We start from the raw sequence: 22,845 nt of genomic DNA, 5'->3' as shown, positions 1-22,845 counted from the left end.
AAGAAAGCACCACACCTCTCCTCCTACAGTATTTAAAATGAAACAGCTACTTTGGGCTTGATTTTTTTACGTTATAAATGCGTTGCAGCTGAAGTCATCTGGAAACCAACAACGACAACACCAAGCATTGGGGAAATAAAAAGTTTGCAACAAGTTCTGGCCCTAAAGCCCCCAGCTCTGCTCCAAGGCGGGCGGCAGCACTGTGGCTGGACCCCCTTCTGCGCCAGCACCTCACCAGGATGCCAAGGAGGGTAAAGAAGATGCTGGTTTGTTTGTGTGCCAGTTTTTCACCTGCCTACCACATGCAAACTGGGAGCTGAGTCAGGCTGAGCTCCTCCAGGTCTCTGCAGGACGACGGTGGCACTTCTGCCGAAAACACGCACGTGCTGTGGACAGCACAGGACAGCTGCGGCAGCGGGAAGGCGTTTTGCCTGAAGCTCTGCCATTGGGCCACCCGTTTGCCTGGGGCAAGCCGCATTGCTTCTCCGGGCTGGCTCTGGGACTTGTTTTCCTGGCTTGAGGCAGGTCCTTTGGGCTGGGGCTGTCCTGCGCTCTGCACGCTCACGGCAGAGGTACTGGCACACTCTCCTGCTGCGGCAAAGCTTTAACTTCTGCTCCTCACTCCCATCTTTGCAATGTGCCAAATATCCTGCCCAGGGGAAATTTCGGAGCACTGGACAAGAGATGCCCAACTGTTCAGAGCAAGGAAGAGACCTGGTACCTAACGGCAGAGTTACTTGCTCAGGAAACAGGCTGCAGCTTGTGCAGAGACTTGCAGGATGGCTCTGCGTCGAGTCCCAGCGCTGGCCAAAAAGTATCGACCACAGGATTAAAAAACTCCGACTCCCTCGCTTTTTTCCCTTTGAAACCAAAAAGGTTTATGATTTGCTGCTGCTTCATTCCTTTTATGGTCCAGAAGGAGCGTTCCTGGAAGGAATTTCAGCTCTGGGACATTCCTGGGAATCACCTCCTCCCACAGCCAGGAGGGACGTTTGATTTAACATGTTACTCCGATGCCTCCACGAAGCTCAAGACTGCCAGGGCACCGACTTTCGCCGCACAGATCCCGCAGCACCAGGCCACACGTGCATCGCTGCAGGAGACTGCAGGGCTCAGCCCTGCCTCCACGCTCTGGCTTCCTCTGCTCGCAGGAGCACTGCTCCAGCGATGCTGCAGGCCCTTTACCTCTGGCGAAGCATCTCCCAGAAATTAAGGAACGGACATGGAAGGGAGAAAATTCTGCCGGGGGCATCTTTGCTCTTTGACAGTGCAAGGGAGAGAGTTTCAGATCTGACCTCTGCTCTCTTCACATGCTCCTCTTGGCTGCCAGCTCCCACTTCACTGCTGAGCACGGACCAGACCTGACCTCCCTCCACAACATCCTCCGACCCTGATCTCTCCACTGCCCACAAAGCACCACCTTTTGCTCCATTTAGATTTGGGTCCTGACAGTGGAAAGGACAAAGCTGCCTGCTGCCAGGCTTGTACGGAGCCTCCAGACCACTGGGGCTCAGCCTGGGCTGGGTGGGCTCTTTAGCAATAAATTTGCCATCGCAGCTAATTGATTTAAGGCACAGAAAATGAGACACATGAGCCCTCAGCCAGCTGGGGCCACGCTAACATCCCAGGATCTCTGTGTACAGCTAGTGAGGGAAAAAAAAAAAAAAAAGAGAAATAAAGGCTTCTCACCCGCTTCGTTTCAGGCACCAGGTCGTCCTTCATCCTCCGCTTGGTCCAATCCTTGGCGAGCTCGTCCTCCGCTATCTCCTGAAGGTGGAAGACGGCAACTTGGGCCGACGTCCGACGGATGCGGCCGCTCGGGGTCCTTTCGAAATCTTCTATGGGGCCAGGCTCCGGCTTCACCTCTGGCTCCTCCGGAGGCTGCAACAGAAACAGAGTTAGGAAGGGCATGACGAGGGGTGAGGCAGCGAGCTCTCCGGCCCCGGGACAGGGATGCTGGGGTTTGGGCTGTGCGTTTGCAGACCTGCTTTGCGCAGGCGAGGGCTGCGGAGACACCAGCGTACCTCTGCACGCCAGCACGGGAACGAGCGGAGCAACCCGCCTCCCGCAGACCAGCAGACAGCCGCGCGCTGGACCGATTGCGTCCTTCCATGCTCCCACGTGTATAAACGTCTCCATTTATTAGAGTTAGGGAGTTATTAGCGTCGGATGCACTGTCAGTAGGGATCAACAGAACAGAAAAGGATGCTCCCCAGGGACAGATCCTGCCACCCCAGCACTGGCAAGCAGCCGGTGCCTGCTTGCTGCTGAAGGAGCAGCCTGAAATCTGTTTTGTTTTTTTTTCTCCCTGCAGAGCACGGATGCAGGGTGGGCTGGAGCACAGCCCCACGGGCATCAGGGAGGGGGAACGCTGCCAACCACTCCGCTCCCGTAAATGCAGCTCCCCGCTTTCTCGGAGGGGCAGAGGGGGCTGCAGCCCGTGCCTCCCCCGACACTGCATGGTAAAACACACGCGCGTGGTGATGTGAGGGAGAAAACAACATCGCTCCGACGTCTGCACCTGCCTTGCCCGGCCCGGCCCTGCCCGGCTCTGTCCTGCCCACAGGCTCTGCAGCTCTGCAGTCACCCCCCGGGGGCGATGGCCCCGCTCCTCGGGCTGCGGAGGCGTCCGGGGGGCTCACCGAGGCCGTGTGTTCTGACCGGACATGGTAGTCGTGGCCGGCCTTGGATTTGTACTTCTTGCCGCAGTGTGGACAGCTGAAGACAGGCTTGTCGGCCTCGGCGAGCTGCTTCCCACACCGCTTCTGGTGGTACTGGTAGCCCATCAGGCTGGAGAAGTTGGCCATGCAGCCCTACGGAGATGGGGAGAAGGGGAGGGTTAAGGAGAGCTGGGGCTTCACGTGCCCATGTTGAAACAGTCGGGTGCCGCTGCTCCAGGGAGGAACATGTCCCGAGGAGCCCCCTCTGCAGAGCAGCTCCGCCAACCCGTCCCCTCTGAGCAATGGGGGATCGCCAGCTGGCCCCTCTCCCCCACAGAGCCACGCGCAGGCATGACAGTGCCAAGCGTCCCCGGCGCTACCTGCCCCAACACACGGAGAGGGCTCTCCGGACAGACGCACGGTGGGCAGCGGGGAGGCACTGCCTGCGCGGAGAGTAAAGCGTTCGCTGGCACAAACCTCTGCTACACGCCCCCGTTACCTGTTCAGGACTTGTCTGCAGCAGGCTCGTGACCGTTTTTCGGTGCGGTTTGGTTCAGTTTTAGGCTGTGCCCCTTCCTGAGTTCAGGAGGCAGAACCTGCCCTTCAGCGTCCTCAACCTGCCCTGTGCCCACCCCCCTGCCGGGACGGCCCATCGCCGGAGCGTGCGGAGCCAGCGGGACGGGGACCGGGACGGCTGAGCTAAGGTGGGAAGTGGAGCGCGTGCCAAGGGATGCCTGGAGAGCGTGCGTCCCCCTCTGCATCGGGACTCGCTCCTTTCACCTTTTCACAGAATGAGAAACCGGAATCGTTCTCCTACCTCATTGGGGCATTTCAGTTTTCCCATCTGCTTTAGCACTTTCCTCAGCCTTTCCCGCTCTTCCTGTTCACCAAGTCCAGCGGTTTCCACAGGAACAGGCTGGAAATAAGGAAGTAACAGAAGCGACAGAGTCAACCATTTACTCATGTCCTCTGTGCCAGGAGTGGGTGGTAAACCTCTGCCTCGCAGGAGCTGCCCTTGCCCGGGGGGAACCTCTCGTTACGAAGAGCTGGATCTCCCACTGCTTTACCGCATGCCAAAGCCTTCGCCGTTATGTGCCAGATCTGCTCATGCCTTTCCTGCGTTTGCACCCAAAGGGCCAGCTGAGAAACCCAGGAGCAGTTCCTGCACGGAGGATTCACCAGCTGGACTGAAGAGCAGGAGATTAACGCACAGGTAAAAGCCAAGTCACCACTGGTAAGCACGGGACACGTAGAAATGCAGTTATGCCTTGCCCTGGTATCTCGGGAGACGTACACAACCAGATTTTTAGGAACGGCATCTAAATTGGTGCCTGCCAGATTTTATTCATGATAAATTTTGTGGCTATTTCTCACATGCACAGTGGAGAGCTAAAGACTAGATTTGGAGATTCAAGCAAGGCAGAACCCATCAGTTCTGGATTTGCGGGCACAGTTTTGGAGACAGAGCTTTGCTACTCAAAATCCACCTCACTGTACTCACTGAATCTTCCCCCATTCTGGGATTTGAAATCCAGTTTTATTTTTCCAGTCCTCTGCTCCACTCCCTGGGATCAGTGTGAGCCTAACTAGCTGCACGGAAGGAATGCCTTTGCTCGGCAGAGAAGGGGGAAGGCCACCGCCTGGACTGAGCAGTATGTGAAATGCTGCAAAGATGGTGTTGTGAATCCCTCCTTTACAAAGACAAAGGAAAGTGGACTGCCGATTGCTTCATCTTCTGCATCTGCATAGAGAAACGAGGCGCGAGACAAGAGCAGTCCAACTCCCTTACCTTGCTGACGTGCTCAGCCATGGTGTGGTAATTCAGCCCAGCTTTGGACTTGAACTGCTTTTTGCAGTGCTGACACTTCAAGGCATCCTGCAGCTGAAGGAAGTAAAGGCAAGTCACTGTGGAAGCCACAGTCCAGCGTTCGTTTTTCCATGGATAGCCCCATGGATAGCTGTCGCTGCAGCAGTACCCAGCGGTGGGACCCAGCAGGCAACGCAGCGTCCCTGTCCTCCATCCCAATCCCAGCCTGCAGCTCAGAGTTTTCTCTCTGTTGTCCTGGATACTGTTATCAAACCCACATGCCCCAATTTTTGGAAAACATTCCATTTTGGATGTAGATTTAAAGCCCCACTGGCTGGAAACATCTGGATCTGGTGTCTTAGTCTTCCTGTTAAAGGGTTAGGAAAGAGAAGACGCTTTGATCTACCAATATGTTAGCGGACTGTGCTCTGCAGCCCTATTAACTACAACAGATGCTGGCGTACGATATGCTTTCTGGGTGCCTGGGCTGTTTGAAATTAAGACGCTGCTGGACACGATCGCAGCAGAATACTTCCCGCCTCATACTGCTCTGCTGTTTGACCTGACTTGGCCTCCTGCGTGACTGGGGAAATGCATTAAACGCAATGGACAGGGCGAACTTGCACAGCGAGTAAGCAGATCGTGACTTCTGCTGGGGCAGGTACCAGAATTTATTGATTCAGGAGGTGAACGCTCTGGACACCAAGAGACACGATGTCTCGACAGGGAGTTGGTGCCTGGACGTCCGTGGCCATTCCTGCTCCTCCTGCCTGGCTGATGCTCCACCTTCACCAGTTCCCCTCCAATCAAGCCTGGACTAGAAGCTGGAGAGAGGACGAAGATGGAGCTGCAAATCCCTCCTCATCCTGGAGCTCCGGGGAAATGAAGAATAAACCCACTGCAGCCATTGGGAATGACTCACTTGTACCTGTGCTCCCATCGGTTAATCTTGTTCCAGACCCAAGCGCTGATCCTAACAAGGTGGGCGCTAAAAGCTCCTTGACTCACCAGATGCCAGTGCCAGCCAATTCGGGGTTTACTCCTCTGGTCAACACTGAAGAACGTGACACGTCCGTATTATAACAAGCCCTCCCACCTGGGACACCAGGAGGATATACCTGCCCCCATCTCCTTCGGGCCCAAGCATGTTGCAACCATCCCCATCCCTTATTTCCTTTCCAAAACGGGAGGAAACAGGGCAGACTGCTTAGTGACAAGCAAGGAATGGAGGAACCAATTTCCGTTGTTTTACAAGAGTTTGTAAACCAAACTCTTGTTCTGCTGAGAAACTGCATATCCTTTTCCCATTGTCCAGCTAAGAAATACCTCAATTGTTAAAACAGAGAGCAAACTGAGAGGGCGCCTGCACTCCAGGGTCACTTCTGATGGGGATACCACGTGCCCGTAGCAGCGGGGACTCGCTAAGGACGTGCCGTAGGTTCATCTCGGAGATGAAATGCTGAGAGCTGGACCTGCGGTCACACACGCAGAGCTTGGGGACTGTCCTCCCTGGGCCACAGGCTGCTCTGGCAGGGACGCTGCAAACCACCCCAGCCCCAGCAAGGACTGTGCCTCCCGGGGAAGGGTGACAAAACACCCGCTCCTTGGGCTGCAGCCCCGATTCCTCGGCGAACACCCACTGCCCTATTTACAGCGGGGAAGACAGGCCTGACTGCTCTGGCAGAGTCACGCTCAGCAGGCCGGCTGGCCGAGCAGCCCACGCGGAGCCTGCCTGGCTTGGGAGATGCTCCAAAGCGCAGGAGATATGAGCATTGATGGCCAAGATCCCCACTCCACTGAAGCCAGGAGGACGTCAGAGGAGGCAGGATTCTGCTCGGCATCGATGTAGCACAGGGTTTGAAAGGGAGAGTAGCCTCCCACTGCTGTATAAATAGCGAGGCACAGGCTGAGGAGGCATTTACAGAAAATGAATGTGGAACCAAAGCCGAGCCACATATTTTCAAAGCGGGAGGCATCGATCCCACGTTGGCTTTCTGTGGCGATGGCTCTGCACCGTGCCAGGTGACAGATGAAGACGTAATCCTGTGCTCTGATGGATGGCGGTGTGGCAGAGAGACAATTTTTCACTGCACCATTACTGAACTCCTGCGTCTTGACAGCCTGCCTGAGCGCATCCAAGCTCGGTGTCTCCCCGAGACGTGCTCTCATTCAACCACAATTTATCTGGCCTGATGCAAGGCATGGCACACAGTGAAATCCCACAGCCAGGACTCCGGAGGAGGCCAGATTAGAGACAACCCCAGCAATCTCTCCAGCCTTAAAACTATTCATTTAGCTACTAGAAATACCCGACTCCGCTGGAGACACTGGGGCAAGGGGCCCAGACCACAAAGGGATTCAGAATTGCTGAGAATTAGGTGTTCAAATCCCTCCGAATCGATGCGAGGCAGCCAGCTCTCTGAAGATGACGAGCAAGTGCTCTATCAAACACAGCCCAGAACTAGTTTTAGGAGCACCAATATGCATGTATGAGCGGCACGTGTACACGTCCATTCCCCTCCAAAATCCATATGTGCGTAATTGAATAAAGCAACCCTTACTTTCTGGCAGACGTCCATGTGCTTTTTGAGCCCCACAATAGTTTTCCTAGTTATAACGCTGCAGGTTGGACAGGCGACTTCTCCCTTCTCGCTGATCTCCCGCTGCCACTGGTCCTCAGGGTTTGCTGGTGAGACAGAGGAGAGAGGTGTTACACCGAGCCGCAGAAACCACAAGCTGCCTGGGCTGCTCGGCAGAGGACAGCGCTGTCATAAGCCTTGGTTTGCTACGTTGAAAAGCACTGTATTCGGAAAAGTTCCTGATGTTAAAAAAAGAGAAATACTCTCCCAGGCACGGGCCAAGCCAGGCACAAACCATTGCAGGCACTTACAACTCTGCCTGAGCAAACTGGTCACTGGGCCACTTTACGTGGAATTACTCAACCTGCCGGCATTTCACGGGGAAAAAGAGGTTCACCTTTCCAACCCCGCTGGTATCCTGCACACTGGGAGTTAAAACATGATGACACACCTCGTCTTGCCCTGCGTGGAGTAACTCCCCCCTGCCAAATGAAACAATTAGTGGGAGTGAAACAAAGGTGAGCATCTCAGCTCCACCTGGATGTGTGCCTGGAAAGCTTCCCTGCACTCCTCTTCCCGGCAGACACACAGGCAGCTAGGGGAGTGCTAGCTTCCAGGCATGTGTTTATTTGAATGGCTGTGACCAGCTTAAAAAACACCCAAATTAAGAGATACGTGGGCCTAAAACCTGCTCCCAGGTCCAGAGTTCACGCTGCTTTCTCAGCAGAACAGCACTGGGCTTCCAGCAAGGGAAGCCGGTCTGAATAAAATCCGCCAAGTCTGTTTATTTGGATGCTTTTGCATGGCTGTGAGATCAGAGTCTCGTTTGTTTGAATTTGAAAGCAGCGTAAGGCATTGCAGCTGTGTTTATCTTGCACATCCTGCATTCCTCCTGCTGTCAGAGCTCCCAGGGAAAGTCAGCAACCTGTGCTAGGGTGTAGGCTGCACCTCGAAGACATAATTATGCCCAGAGTTATGCACTGGCGTCTTTCACAGAGATGTTGTTAGAAAAATGCCATCATCCAGACGCTGACCCAAATTGTGGTCACAGTGGAACCAGGTAGCTATCATCTCCCAACACTTGCAGCGGTCTGTCCCGGTTAGTGAAGCGAAGGTAGAGTAACCCTTTCGGGATGTCAGTTGTGGCTGCACCAGTATTTTAAGAGCAGCAGCTGTCCCCACATCTGTGCTACACCTCAAAAGGGCAGGAGCTGAGTGCTCCTTCTTCTGATTTTGTGCTGCTTCTGCTTGCAAACCTGCTAGAAAACTCACCCAGCAAACAGCCCGCTGGGCCAGGAGGGGTGCGGGGACCACGAACTGCGGGTGAAGGTGGGGACCGTGCAGGCTTGGAGCAGAGCACAGGATAAGCAGCTAAGCTGCACGCAGAGCTGCTGCCTGGGCTTTGCCTCCACCAGCCTCACCTGCTGGTAGATGCACAGCCGTTTCCTTCTTCACACCAGCTCCTGGAGGTTTCTTTTTCAGCTCCTCCGTGTTGGTGTTCCCCTCCAACTTCTTGGCTCGATGGGCTTTTGCCTTGTCCTCTGCTTTGACGAGACCTGTAGAGAGAGATGATTTTTATTCAGTCCTCAGACCAACTCGCGTTTAGCAGGTAAAAAATCTCTACCTCTAACCCAAGGACACTGAGCTGGCTGTAGATCTGCCAAGGCTGTATGTGTAGGATCAGGTCCACAATTGTGACAAGCAATATCATAACAACTAGTGGTGTTTTATAAACAGAATAATTTCCCCCAACCCAGACAGCTTATGAATATGGAAACACCATGGCAAAGCGGGGTAGGATGCTCCTAGCAGGGCAGACTGTGGGGAAGACAGGCTGGGGAGGAGGCAAAAGGGCATTTTGCAAGAAACAAAGGGAGAATCGAACAGCAAATTCAGGATATAAAAGTGATGTTCCTGCTGATGCTCCTGCACTGGAAAGGCTGTCTAACTGCTTACGCCAAGGAACTGGGGTCCCTCTTAGAAAACTGGGCAAACTTTGGGATCCCAGACACCAGATCCCGCAGGACCTTTCATCCCTGTATCTGTATGCCACTGTCACCACGAACGCAGGTCTCTCCCGGTCCCACCAGGTGCTGGGAAAGGTCAGGAAGGAACAGAAGGAGAGGAGGGGTGACTGGGCGACAGGCGCACGGGGAAGAGGAAGCCTGGCGCAGCTACCCTGGGCTGCTGGCGACTGTCACCAAGCCTGCCTGCAAAGCGGAGAGGAACTTGAAGGCAGGGCTCTCCGTGCAGGCAGAGCGCCAGGCTCTCAGCCAGCTTCTCCCGAACGCATCCACCCTCCCACCTTGTCTGTGCCTCATCCCCGCACGACTGCACGGGCAAAGCGTGTGCTTCCCATTCAGCCTGCTAAAGGCATCACTGCCAACCACCGAAGCAGCCTCCCTGCGCCGAGCAGGGCCAAGCGAGCAGGAGGGAAGTCAGCACGTGCTGAAAGCATGCCAGCAGCGGCAGTGCTGCCTGATCCTCCTCTGTCGTGCAGAATCCCCTGGCAGTTTCTGGGCTGACGTAAGAAATTAAAAACGTGAGTTCTAAACGACGCTTTGGAAAGGCTGGTGAAGAGAGGAGGGGGGTCTCCCCTGGGCCCACGCCCCAAAATCCATGCGCAGTTCAGCCCTGTGCCTGCGCTTCCACAGAAGGTGCTGGAGGCAACCCGCTGAGTGCCAGGGACAGATCCACACCTGCCCCACGAGGATCCATGTCCCCCTGAACTTGTGAGTTGTGACTCTTGCAAACCCAGGGTCTGAATGGAGGCAGCACCCCACGATGGGCTGCAGGCACCCTTGTCTTTGGGGAGCAAACTGCCACGTTGAGCCCGGGGGATGTAGGCAAACACCTGCCTGATTTTCATTCTCCATTTGAGGCAGCGGGTCACTGCGGGGACCAGCTTATTCTCGAGGAACCCACAGCAGATGTTTCAGTCTATGGCAGTGCCTCTGTGGGGAAGTTAAGGGAAACAACCCCGGACTTCCCAGGAGCCAGGGGAAAGGAAATCGCAGAGACCACATCCAGCCTGCTCTTCAGTAAACGTTTAATTCCTTCAGAGCCATTAGTGCCTCTCTCCCAAGTGCTTCTCGTACCGAAAGGTGCTGCCTCCTGCAGTGCCTGGAAATCTGCTTTTTGTTTCCCTGATTGAACGTATTTCGTAGCCAGTCTGAATCCAGTTGCTCTCACGCCAGGGATGCTGCAGGTTTCCCCGCTCCTTTCCAGCCCAGTTGGGTGTATTTATGGAACACGACCACAGTCCCACTCGCTCTTGCTTTGTCAGGCTGAAGCAGCCAGCTCCTGAGCCTGCTCTCAGAAAACATGCCGGTAACACGTCTCTTCCACTTGAATTCATTTTCTTGAATGTGGGCGACCAGCATTGGAGACAACGTCTGAGGGACGGATGCGTCACCCAGCCCTTCTACGCAGCAGAAATCCTTTCGACGCTATTGGAAATACTGTGACATCCCAGGGCGGTGGGATGATGATGAGATGATGTTTCTCATGTCTCGCTTGTATCAGTGGCTCGTTGCTCTTGTGTTACAGCTGGACATACCTGGATCCTTTCTCCTCTTCCCTCATTTCCCAGCAACAGGCTCCCGAGCAGAGCAGGCAGGGTTGTTACCAGTAGCAGCTCTGTTGCTGCCTTTCATTCCCTTCCCAACACTCTTATGGTCAAAGGCACCGGGTCCTCCAGCGTGATGTCCCCAGGCTCCAGGTGGCTGTCACGTATCTCCACCACAGAGAGGGCTCCTGCGGAAGGGGCTTCCCTGAAATGCCCCAGGGAGAAGCTACAACCCTACAGCTGACCAGAGTCGTCCCCGTATTACCTTTCAGTCCAAATGTCCCCGAGATGGACGGCTGCTCCCCCGTAAATTTCTTAGGAGTTTTCTGTTTCCTTCCTGACTCAAAAGAGAGAAACAGAGAGAGAGATTTGGTCAAATAACTGTACTGCCAGGGGGGCTTCTGCAGTCCCAGGGCATGGGGTGGGCACACGCTCCACGTCAGGAGCGGATCACCTTGAGGAGGCCTTTACCACTGTGAAATACAGGGGCTGTCGAATGAAGCACCCACCCACCAAACAGGGACAGGATCTGCTTCCCACCTCACAAACCCATGAAAAATAATGGTATCCAGCGCTAATTCAATGAGTGGGAGTGGTGGCTCTGTCTAGTGCCAAAAGCCGCGTGGTTTCCACAGCCTCAGCAGCTAAAGTGGCTGCTGGTGGTTCACTTCAGTGCTGCAGTGTAAACCCATGCCACGATGAGGACGACCATGGCCCTGCCTGCCAGCCCCGCAGTGGTCACGGACAGAGCGAGCCTCCTTACCCTGCCCCAATACTTCAGGAAAATGGGTTTGCCAGAACACCCTGGTTTAAACTGCCACACTCAGTGAGGACAGACGGGCTGACAGGGCAGCTTGCTATGCTGCAGGGAATTCAACCCATTTCCAATCCTACAGGTCCTATAGAAATACCTCTGCCACAGCTGCAACCGGTTTTTAACTCCCAGTGGAACTCACTGCTGCAAGCAACCGGGGGGGCAAATTATCAGGGTGCTGAAACAAGGCTTGGATACATTCAGAGACACTCGCAGCAGCATCGGCTGGAGCAGAGCCCCTTCCCACGGGACACCCCTCTCTGGGCTCCTGAACCAGCGTAGCCCCGGGCTCTAATCTTACTGTGCTTCATCCTCTCGGGGTCTTCCTCCTGCAGCGAGGCCTGGCTGCCCCCCTGCTGCACAGCATCCTTGCCGCTCGAGGACTTCGCCGTGGGGGTGGCGGCTGCCATTGCCTCGGCTGCTGCGATCTGAAACTCCTTGCTCTCCCGGCTCTCCGCCAGGCACTCGCCATTCTCGGCGTGGTCCTGGGCCACGGCTTTTTCCGTCTTTGCCTGTTTGGGATGGATGGTGGGGCAAGCTGAACTCTCAGCAGCTCTAGGGCAAAGCACAGAGGGCTTGTTTAAAGAGGGGTTGTTAGACAAACGTCCTGACACCTCTCCCCCCTCGCCAGCCCAGATCAGGGGAATGGAGGTGGGCAGGTTCCCCTTCTCCCAGCCGTCCCTTAGCCACACCACGCAGCCCAGCCACAGCCTGGTACCTTTTCTTGCCACTGCTCTTCCCAATGGCCTTCGGCACTTTGTTTTCTGCTTTGCTGGTTGGCACTGGCCGGTCCAAGTGATTCCAGAGCCGATGCTTTTCTAGCTGGGTTTTGGAGGTGAAGGCAGCTTCGCAGTACGAGCACGAATAGGTCAGCTTCTCTGAGATCGCACCCTGTGCGGAGCAGGGAGAGACAGGCGGACATGGACGTCAGACCACAAAAGGGACAGGCTTCTTCTGACACAGGCACAAACACAGATGATGTGTAATACCCTTCTGCCCCTCCAAACGGTTACCAATGGTCTATGATCCCCCCAGGCCAGACCTCACACTGAGCTGGAGGGACCCCAGTCCCTCTCATACACACCTCACAGACTGCCCCTGGCCCATCTGTGCCCTCCCCATCTTAATCTCAAGTTTTTGCTGGGGCTTAAGACCTGAGAGGGACTTTACCCTGTAGATGGTAGTGTAAGAGCTGGCCACTGGGAAGGACACGCAGCCCTCTGGTCTCCTTACCCCTTGGCAGCGCTGATAGTGGTACTTCAAGCCATAAATGCTGGGGAACTCCAGCCAGCAGCCTGAATTGGGACATTTCACCCTGGAGTGGGCTTTGAATTCGTCTTTCCACTGGTTCATCAGGGGGAGCTGGGAACAGGAGAGACAAGAGACATAGCTGAGCAAAGATCATTGCGTGCCTGGGTCTGTGCCGGTGCATCCCGAGGGGGCTAGGGGGGGCACATGGGACCTCCAATCGTTCTGTCCAGCCCTTCCCACCACGCAGCTGCAAAGCAGACCCCAGGGCTGTGTTTCAGTGCAGCGGTGCTCCCTCCAGCGAGGGGTGCTGGGATGGAGCTGCAGGCTCTACAGGCTAATGGTTCCTCCCGAGACTTTACCTTGCCGTGCCTCCCAGAGCGCACACACGCTCCCGGCCAGGCTGGGGAATAAATCAGGCCAGAAGTTGCCCGGGTGATTTAACCACTCCACATTTCATCTAGTCACTAAATCACCCCATGCCCATGCTCTCATGACAAACTGCTCTGTGTGTTGTCCACGCTACCGTGCTGGAATTAAACTGCACAACTCTGCAGGGAATAAATCATCCCTTTGTCGGTGCTGCCGGATCATTAGCCAAACCTGATGTGGCTGCGAGAGAATCCAGCTCATCTGGGAATGGCCCCGGGAAGGGGAGGCTGGAGCGGGGGTACTGTTCCCCATCAGGGTTTTGGAGGATGCTGGGTGCTGGCATGGAGGGGATTCAGGGGCCAAGATCTTGCAAAGTCCAAGACAAGGCTGCTCTGAAGACCACCAGGAAGGCAGGTTTAACCCTGGAGCGGTGCAGCAAGACGCGGAGGGCAAGTCAGAGGGAGCGAGGCAGGAAGGGCATCGGGGATCAGAGCGCGCGGGGTCTTACGGGGATGTCTTTCAGTGCCTGGTTCTCGGCCTTGGGTCGTCCTTTCTTCCTGCCTTCGGTTTTGTCACTGGTTGCATTTCCTGCAAACAGATGCAGGGCACATCACCCGCTGTCCAGCCAGCCGTGCTGGAGGAGCTGCTGTCCCAGCAATCCTGCTGCCCGGCCCCAGCCTCCCGCCGCCCGGCCAGCTCCCTCGCTCTGCATGGGGTCTGCCTCGGCTCTGGGCTGCCGTGTCCCTGCCCTGGCAAGGACAGAGATTCCCGTTTGGAAGGCAATGCCAGCTCCCCTGCAGTTCAGTGCACAGCCCCTACACCTGCAGATATCTGCAGGGGAGATGGCTGCTCCTCCTGGGGTTTGCCACCCCCCCTCCTTTCATTTACACAGAGCAGTTTTAGCACAGCTGGGGCTTCCTTTGGAAAACCGCCCTTCCACTTGGGTTCGAAGAAATCCTTCAACAACTACGCTACCTAGCAAAAGAAATCTGCGTCTAGGTCAGCATGCTGGGCCCTGGGCAGGCTGTCGAGCACAGAAATCCCCCATCCCCTTTGCATGGCCGGTGCGGCTGGGCAGCCCCAGGGCTGCAGGAGGACACTGGCCCAGGGGATGTGACGAGCACATGGGGAGCCGCAGGGATGGGGATGGCTGGGGGGCGAGGACAGGGCAAGGCACTGCTTGGGGGGACTCGGGTGGGGAGAAGAAGCCATGGGGACACCTTTGCGAGGGGTCACGGCTCCGCGTGTGCTCAGAGCAGACTCTTGTGGCATCCTGAGCAGGAGCTGAATGCCAGCGGGGCAGAAACGTGCCCCGTTCAACCAGACACTGCAACCAGGGGAGACTACGAAGTCCCTGATGTCGCCTGATGGGGCACGCCAAGTACAAACATGTTAAACTGCCGAGCCCCAGACCAGATGCTTCGGCTCACAATGACAGCAAACTCCCCAATTTCACCTATTTCACACCCCAAATGGATTGAGCAAAGCAGTATGAAAATCACGACAACTTTCACCGGGGTTTGTATGCAGGGGCTGAGGGCAATTCACCAAATCAATCCACTTTCACATCCAACCTCCCGTCATTCCGAGCAGGAACAGAGCTAATCTGGAGTCAATGTAACCCAAAGACGAGCTAGGCAGATGCGAGTGGCCCACGGGAAATGCCATGTACAGATCAGGCTGAGATCTGGGAGGGCTTAATGAACGGCACTGGGAATAAAAGCCATTTGCTACGAGAACAGAAACAAGCCAAAAAGCATCCCTGAAAAGGAAACCCCAGAACAGCTAGGAGAAGATAACTGAGATCAAAAAAACTAAACTCAACCTGTAGAACACCCTTCTCTGGTGAAAATCAGGTAAGAAGAAGAGGCTGGAAGCCAAGCCGGCAATCCCTCCAGCTCCTGAGAAACCAGAGCTCAGCTCCAAGCCTGGCACGGGCTGTACTAAGAAACCAATCCAAGATTTTTTTAGAACAAAGGAGAGAGATCAAACAGAAAGCCAACCAGTTACCTACAAAGGCACTGCCAAAACCACACACTCTCTCCCTTTTCATGCCTTCTGCCCCAGCAGCCAGAGGTAAAATAGCAAACAAGACAGTTGGCTCATGTATTTCCAGTCCCCTGAAGTCACGCCAGCTGGTTTGCTCCACTTTGATACCCGTAAAAGCATCCCTTGGTGATAGAGCATCCTTTGCGAATCCCTCTAGCCCAGAAAGTCTCGTCTGCAGGAGGTGGTGACCTTTATGGACTATAACAAAAAGTCCCTAAAAACCCACTTACCTGCCCCCCACTGCAAGGCAGCCTCTAAGCTGTCCCGAAAACACCCCGTTCGGTTCAGACTCCTACCTGCCTGGCTCCTGCCCCAAAACAGCTTGTGGCCCTACGGAGAGGGGAGGATTTTGCAAGCTTGGCCCCAAACTGTACTAGTTCTGGAGTAACTGTGCAGGGTTCATTCAAAACTCTTGCAGTGCCTGTGAAGGACGTTTGTGCATCGCAGCTGCCCTCTGCATTTTGTATTTTCTCCACTGCTCTTAGGCTGCGTGCTTAGGCTTTTCCTCCACACTCCTGTAAGCGAGGGCTTCGCCCTGCACGTGGAACGGAGCTATGTTTCTTGCATGTCATGGGACTCCATGAGCTGGGAGTTTATGCATAAACCACCAAATTATACAGGATTTGCAGCAAAAGCTCACAACACTGCAGTTACCTGCTTATTGCTCTCCCTGTTTTCTGTTTCCTCTCATAAACTCTTCAAAATATTCCAAATTTGAAACATCCCACAGCAGCACGTCCCTGTCCCTCCGGGCAGCTCTCCCCAGGAGCCCAGCACATGCGGGGCTGCGGCTCGGCAGATGCTCCGTGACAGCTCTCCTCTCCTTTTCACAACTTGCACAAGTTTCAAAACTTTCAGGGATGTTTCATGCCAAACAAGTGCACAAGAGCACCCAGCCCAGCTGCCCCTCAATGCCCTCGTTGACCAGCTGCCGGCTGGGGATAGCGAGGACAGGGATGGGAGGAGCAGAAAACACAGCTCTTCCAACATCCCACTGCTGGCTACCACCCGCCAGCTCTGCTAAACCCTGGACTTTATAGTCGCAGGAGACACGAACCCGATGGCACTCGGTGTTAAGGCTGGCACCGCGGCTGCGCGCCCCTGCAGCAGGTTACCGCAGTCGTGTGCCGAGTCAGCCGGGCAGAAACGGCGTGCTCTTTAGAAACAGGAATGGCTTGCCAATGGACTCGAGGCTTCTCTGGACCAAGACCTGGCTTGGAAAGGATGCTCCCTCTGCAAACCAGGCTGCTGCATCTGAGGGGGGCCTGCGAAGCAACTGCAGGAGAGATCCCTGTCTCCCCCGTCTGCACCAAGCCTAATTCGCCCCAACAAAGTGAACCCTGGCAGACGTTTCCACCTCCAGCACTTTCCCAGGGAGAGCCACAAAATATCTTCATCACGGAGTGTCCTTCACTCCACTTCATCGCTTTCAGTCCACCCAAACCAGAAGGAAGGGCTGAAAAAAAAGGGCTTTTCTACTTTTAAAGGTGCTGATAAGATGTGGTGCAGGGAAAAATGCTCTCCTGAACACAGGTATGTTCATGCTGCGGACAGCTGGAGTTCATTCCCCTTAGCAATAAGATACACCCCTCTGTTAGCAATTACGGCTTCACCAGCCTCAAGGGAAGAGCGGCATTTGGGAAACACGTTTCCCCGCAAGGCCGCTGATTATGGTTCCCCGGTATGGGGTACATCTCTGGGGTCTGACCCTCGCCCTCGGTGCAGGCGCCCCACGGCATCCAGGCTGCCGTTAGCAAGGTAAAGGCAGCAAGAGGCTCTCTGCACCCGCAGGGGAGATCTGCCCAGCATAAGCAGACAGGAGAAAAATCTCCTTGGGCCTGGAGATGCCTGGATAGAGAACTCAGCTATCCATCAGTGTGACAGCCCTGAGCAAGCGGGTCCCCCGGGGCTCGTACGCTCGCAAGCCTCCATCCCGGGGGCAGCGACACGGGAGACAGCAGATGGTCTGAACTTATTTAAGCCTTTCCATCCTTGATGTAACACTTAGCTACCCACACGATAAATAGGTGGCGAGACACCCATCTCGTTAAGCTAGACGCACGCCCCTCGAAAGGGAGAGGCCGTCCCTGTCCCTCCCCTCCTGTTCCCAGGGACCGGCTCTCTGCAGCTCCAAGGGTCTGGGGCTTCTTTGGCCCAGCACAGCCCTCGCCGGTGGGTCGAAGCGAGGAGCCAAGGCACGCCCAGACCCGATGCACTCGCACCCCCTCGCTTTGGCAGCTGCCCCCCAACCCCTGGGCTCGTCCCCTCCACCTCCACGGAACGAAAAACCCAGTTCCTTACCGAGCTTGGGCAGCTCTGCCGGCGGGTTTATCCTCGTCTCTGTCCTGCTTTCTTTGCTGGCAGCGGGTTTGTTAGAGCCTGCAGTTTTCCTTCCACCTTTACAGGTATAGGAATCCGCCATCTCTGAAAGAAGCAGGGGAGGCGTTAAAATTCACTCCTCGGAGCCGGGAGCAACACATGCTGAAAGCAAGGAGAGCTGCTGGGGAAGGAGGGAAATTAGAAAACTATCATGCAGCTTAAAGGTTCCCACAGAGAGAAGAAACGGGACGTGCTTCCAAGTATTTGTTCTACGGTCGAGCAATGCCATAGACATGGTTGAAAAGCTGCTTTCATTATAGGCTGTTTTCCCCTCTACATATAATGGCAAAGACTTTATTAAAAATTATGGGCTGACTTTGTCCAGAGAAGTAGCGAATAAATGGCTTTTCCTCTTCGTTTATTTCTCTGCTTTCATTTAAGACACCAAAAGAAAAAAAAAATAGTGAGTTTTAACGAACAGATGTAGTGATAAATTTCCAATTTTCCTTATTAATGGGAAACTGTTATAAACTGAGAATTGTTAATGTTATCTGAATTTTCCGTATTAATAATTCAATTTGGCTTCTCTATAAATAATGAACATCAGGAATTATCGCAGAAGGCCCAATCTCGCTCCCAACGAAGCGGGCAGCAGAACACCCCTCCACTTTGGCAGTGCCAGGACGAAGCCCACGGCGCGGCTGGCTCTCCCCCCGTTGGTTTCAAGTACCTTCCTCCCCTCCCGACAGCACAACCAGAGACACGTCTGAGGACGGGGGCTGCGTCGGGAGATGCCACATATGGCCCCAGGAGAAAGGAGTCCTCCAAGCCTCCAACACGAGAGCACCAAGCCCTTGGGAGGCGATTCCCTGGACCACCACGGCCTTGAGACCTTGGTCGGGACGCGATGCTGATGCTCAGCCAGGCACCGGCAGTGTGACTAAGGGAAGTGCCAGCTGGTGCCTTCTTCACCTCTGCTCAACACTTCTCTCCCACACACACGGGTTTTTTAAAACACAGATTTGACTTGTCACTCCCAGTTCCTCCCATGAGATCATGTTTGCATCGTTTAAGTCATTGGAGTTGATGCCCTGAGCATGCAGACTCATCCCGCCTGTCCTTGTGCCCAGAGGGACGGCGGAGGTCGGGGGAGCACCTCCCGTGTGCCCGGATCACCAGCCGTGCCATCAACACGTGGGACATGAGGGTCCAACAGTCCTTTCCGAGGTGCCCCTGGGGACTTTCTACACGGGAATGGGCACCACGCATCGCATGCAGCCCAGATGCTCCGAGAAGACCTGGCAAAAGCTTCCAGCACATGTTCAGCTGGTGACACATATGTGGTTGTTTGCACGGACACAAAGGTTAATCGGATCAAGTGAGAAATTCCAGCCTTGGAAATAGGTTCTCTGGCATTTGGTGCTGGACACAGGGATCATTTATTCAGCTAATTTGGGCTCTTTTGGTGGGAGACCTGGGTAGGAGCTGCAGCCTGACTGCCAGTGGCTCCTTCCTGGGACAGCTGGTCTCTGGAGCAGGCACAGAGAGGGGTCCCTGCAGCCCCTTCCCAAATCGCGGCTCCACTCTCACCCGCATGGGCACTGCTACTGTCCCCGATCCTCCGGGGACGAACATGCCAGTCCCCTTCCTTCCTGTGCTATCTCCTGACTCCTCTGAGCGATCCTCAGTCAAGTTGCTCCAAGAAAAAGGAAAAAAAAAAAAAAAAAAAAGACTCACGAAAGACCAGCCAATTGAAAGCTGAAGACGACAAGATCTCCGCGCTTTACAATGGGGTGAAAACCAAGAGGAAACCCACGCAGCTGACACGCTTATCCAACCTGGGCTAGTGCCGAAATGCAACCATGCCGTGGCTTCGCCCCTTGGGCCGGGCACACATCCCAGCAGGAGAGGGGAGGGAGGGCCAGCGCCGGGGCGAAGGCTGAGCAGGACCCCCCGTGCCGAATGGCGGCCACCAGCACGCTCGCACCCCGGCGCAGGCCGGCAGGGCTGCTGTTGGACGGGTGACAAACCACAAAATCTCCGTGTCTCCCTCGCTGGGCGGCTCGAGGACGACTCGCAAAGGGTGACACACAGGGCAGACCCCATCGATGGCCAAGGTGCCCACCTCCTGCGCCCGGAACACCCTGCGGCAGCGCACACCAAACCACGGGAGCCGGGGCGGTGCTGAGCATCACCCCCCAATGCTCCCTTCCCAAAACCACTGCCGCGTTCCAGGTGCCTGGCTCAGCCCTGCTCCCGCAGCCGGACACTTCTCATTCCCCTTAACACATCTGTCCCCTCAAAGGGATCCTTTCTGGCCAGCTTAGGAGGTTTTGAATGTCTTTTGTTTTTCCGCACCAAATACTGAATTTTTTTTCCCTTCTTATTTTTTGGCTAAATGAAAAATAAAAATCCCATAAACCACTTAGTGAGAGCCAAACTCTGCTCCCTGGCCACCGATACAACCCCAGGGATCCGAGAAGAATTGCCCTGGAGCCAGAGAGCAGAAATCAGCCCATTGTATTTTTTTTTAATGTCCAAACTTCTCACTCATTTTGAGTAACACACGCTGAAACCGGCTAACAGCCCGTGCCCTTCCACGCTTTCGTTATGTTTTTGGTGAAAACTCTTCTGCAACAAAAGAAGATATCAGCAGGTCCTGCCTGCGAGCGGGGCTAGGATGCAGCATGGGAAGGTCGGGGCTGGCAGCGTCTTTGCTGATGAAGCCTCCAGCTCTTTGTAGGTAACTTTTTAGAAGTTTGTGGCAGCGTTTTCAAAGCGTCCCACTCCAGCTCCGGACAAAAAAAGCCTGCGTCAACACAGGAGCCAGCGCGGGATGAGCGGAGGCCGAGCCGGCAGTGCCAGGAACAGGGGCAAGGAGCAAGCCCGTGGCCGCGGGAAGGGAGAAGCGAAGCCTGGGAACCCGCCACGTGCTCCCAAGCCACCGGCAGCCCTGCCCAGCCGGCACGGCCACGCACTCCTCTGCCGGGTTTGACAAGGGACAGCAACGCCCCAGTCATTCACTGCCCTGACAGGCTCTTTCCCTCCATGACAGATCCCTCCTGCGGAGTTGTTGGGCTCTGCGGGCTGGGAACGGCCCTGAAATTGGGCACAAACTGGAAAAGGGGAAATAATGCCAAGTACAAATGCCCGTTTGTGACCTTGGATTGGATCCGCAGGAGCACACACAGAGCCAAGGATGGCTGCGACCCTCTTGGCGCCCAGACATCCTTATGGCTACAAGGGGGAAAGTCACCTGCGGGTCCTGACCACAAATTCTCCTGCCGGGACTCCCACCCTGGTCCCATTGCTATGGATGCACTGCGCCGCACGCCAACCGGCCCGGTCACCCGTTGATTCGCTCCATTTATCATTAATAATTTACTAACGGCTCCAGATGTAGGCAATGCCAAAAAGGCAAGCGAGCTGCCCGCACAAGCGGTGTGCCAGGCAGGATGCAGGCAGAGATGCGATGAGACCAACATGGATGATGGACGCCAAAGGGCACTGCCGTCTTCGTTGCTGCCAGAGGAGCTGCGCTCCCTCCCACCAACTCGAGGCCGAACCGCAGCTGTGGCCACGTGCTGGGAGAAACTTCCCAGGAATAAAGATGAGGAAGCGGCGGGAGAGGCTTCCTCAGGAGGGAGCAGAATCGCCCTCGTCGGAGGTTTCCCGAGAGGGACCCACGTGGCGGGTGAAGCCCTGCAAGCCCCTGCCTCCCCGGGCACGGCTGGTGACCGGGCGGCTCCGGCAGCACGCGGTGCAGCCCCTCGCCATCGCCCACGCCGAGCGAAGCCTGGCGGCTGGTGGCTGTCCCTGGCGAGGCTCTCCTGGAGGGAACAACTCACCCCTCGGCGTGCGGCCGCCGTGCTCCCGCCGAGCGGTTCTCTCTGGGTGCGGGCGAGGCTTTTTTGATGGTGTAAAGTTTCTGTTTGAAGCACGTTAGCGAGTCCCTCCCCCCTCGCCCGTCCCCAGGCACAACAGCAAAGGGGAAAAGCACACGGAAACCGCCCGGCAGACAATGAGACCTCGCCGTGCCGAGGCGGGGAGCGGGGTGTCCCCCTGCCCCGGGCATCCCCGCGGCCAGCGGACATGGGGACCTTCGCCCTGCCTGGCCCTGCTGTCACCTCCCCGGGCCTGGCCGTGCCCCACCTCCCTCGTCCCCGCATCTGCTCCACCTCGCTGTCACCCCTGCTCCCACCCGTCACCGTGCAGGCAGGGCCGCCCCGGGCCTGCACCTCCCCGGGCCTCAGCGGGGGCCGCCTCGCCGCCTGTCAGCCGGCCGGGCCGCCCCGCGGCCTGTCGCCTCCCCGGGCCCCGGCAGCCCCATCCCCGGGAGACGGCCGGGGCCCGGGGAGGGAGGGCCGGCGGGGAGGGCCCGGCCCGGCCGCGCCGCCGGGAGGGGAAGAGCGAGCGGCAAAATGGCGACGCGGCGGCGGGCGGAGCGGAGCGGGACGCGGGGGGTCCCCGCCGCGGCGGGCCGGGGGTGCCGGCGGGGCCGGGCCGGGCCGCAGCTCGGTGCTTACCTCGGCGGCGGCGGGCCGCGGTGCGGGGCGCGCAGGGCCGGGCGCCCCCCGGCCGGCAAGGCGGTGCCGCCCGCCGCCCCCGGCTGCGGGCCGCCGTGCGGGGCTCCCCGGCGCGCCCACACCCGCGGCGGCGCCGCGCTCCGCTGCCGCGCTCCCGCCCGCCCGTCGCCGCCGCCGCCGCGGCTCATGCGCGCTCCCCGGCCCGCCCCGCCCGGCCCGGCCCGCCCCGCGCCCCGCCACCGCCGCCGGCCCGCGCCGGCCCCGCGCCGCGCGGATCTCGCGTGGCTCCGCCGACGGGGCCGGGGCCGGGGCCGGGCGGGGGCACGCCCCGGGAGGGCGGGACCGGGCAGCGGCCCCCGGCGCGGCCCGGCTTGACCCGGCCCGGGCAGGTGCGGGCGGGGCTGCCCGGGCCCCGGCGCGGCCAGGGCAGGGCAGGGCAGGGCGGCCCTCCCGCCTGCTCCCCCCACCCCGCCAGCGGGCGGGCGGGGCTGCTCTGCCTGTCCGGGGGGCGGGCAGGGCGTCCTGCCTGTCGTCCTGCCCTGCCGGTGCAGGCAGGCTGCCCTGCCTGTCGTCCTCCCCTCCAGGGTGCCCTGCCCGTTACCCTGCCCTCCAGGGTGCAGGCAGGCTGCCCTGTCGTCCTGCTCTGCTGGGTGCAGGCAGGGTGTCCTGCCTGTCATCTGGCCCTGCGGGGTGTCCTGCCCGTTATCCTGCCCTCCAGGGTGCAGGCAGGGTGCGCTGCCTGTCATCCTCTCCTCCAGCGTGTCCTGCCTGTTGTCCTGCCCTCCAGGGAGTAGGCAGCACACCCTGCCTGGTGTCCTGCCCTCCAGGGTGCCCAGCCCATCGTCCTGCCCCCAGGGTGCAGGCAGGGTGCCCTGCCCATCCATCCCCGCTCTAACCCGGGGG

At 57.1% G+C, this 22,845-nt stretch overlaps 1 protein-coding gene across 6 annotated transcripts in view; it reads right to left on the bottom strand.

The window, feature by feature from the left end:
- Nucleotides 1-22,008, bottom strand: part of ZNF512B (zinc finger protein 512B) — a 35,932-nt gene extending 13,924 nt beyond the window's left edge. Inside the window, exons 1-13 of one of the 6 annotated variants that reach the window (XM_075166765.1) lie at nucleotides 21,943-22,008; nucleotides 17,399-17,521; nucleotides 13,557-13,636; nucleotides 12,599-12,790; nucleotides 12,147-12,319; nucleotides 11,730-11,983; nucleotides 10,880-10,951; nucleotides 8,468-8,602; nucleotides 7,029-7,153; nucleotides 4,450-4,542; nucleotides 3,478-3,576; nucleotides 2,526-2,813; nucleotides 1,690-1,881 (exon numbers count right to left, since the gene is read on the bottom strand). In XM_075166765.1, the coding sequence (XP_075022866.1) occupies nucleotides 1,690-1,881; nucleotides 2,526-2,813; nucleotides 3,478-3,576; nucleotides 4,450-4,542; nucleotides 7,029-7,153; nucleotides 8,468-8,602; nucleotides 10,880-10,951; nucleotides 11,730-11,983; nucleotides 12,147-12,319; nucleotides 12,599-12,790; nucleotides 13,557-13,636; nucleotides 17,399-17,519 (1,824 nt within the window). In that variant the 5' untranslated portion in view covers nucleotides 17,520-17,521; nucleotides 21,943-22,008. Of the gene's footprint in view, nucleotides 1-1,689; nucleotides 1,882-2,525; nucleotides 2,814-3,477; nucleotides 3,577-4,449; nucleotides 4,543-7,028; nucleotides 7,154-8,467; nucleotides 8,603-10,879; nucleotides 10,952-11,729; nucleotides 11,984-12,146; nucleotides 12,320-12,598; nucleotides 12,791-13,556; nucleotides 13,637-17,398; nucleotides 21,541-21,942 lie in introns of those variants that run through there. The other 5 variants (XM_075166769.1, XR_012676316.1, XM_075166766.1 and 2 more) reach the window with 5 other exon arrangements.
- Nucleotides 22,009-22,845: the final 837 nt, after the last annotated feature.

Source organism: Calonectris borealis, chromosome 17 (assembly GCF_964195595.1).
Source record: "Calonectris borealis chromosome 17, bCalBor7.hap1.2, whole genome shotgun sequence".
NCBI classification, from domain to species: Eukaryota; Metazoa; Chordata; class Aves; order Procellariiformes; family Procellariidae; genus Calonectris; species Calonectris borealis.
This window is presented reverse-complemented; position numbering and strand designations above follow the sequence as displayed.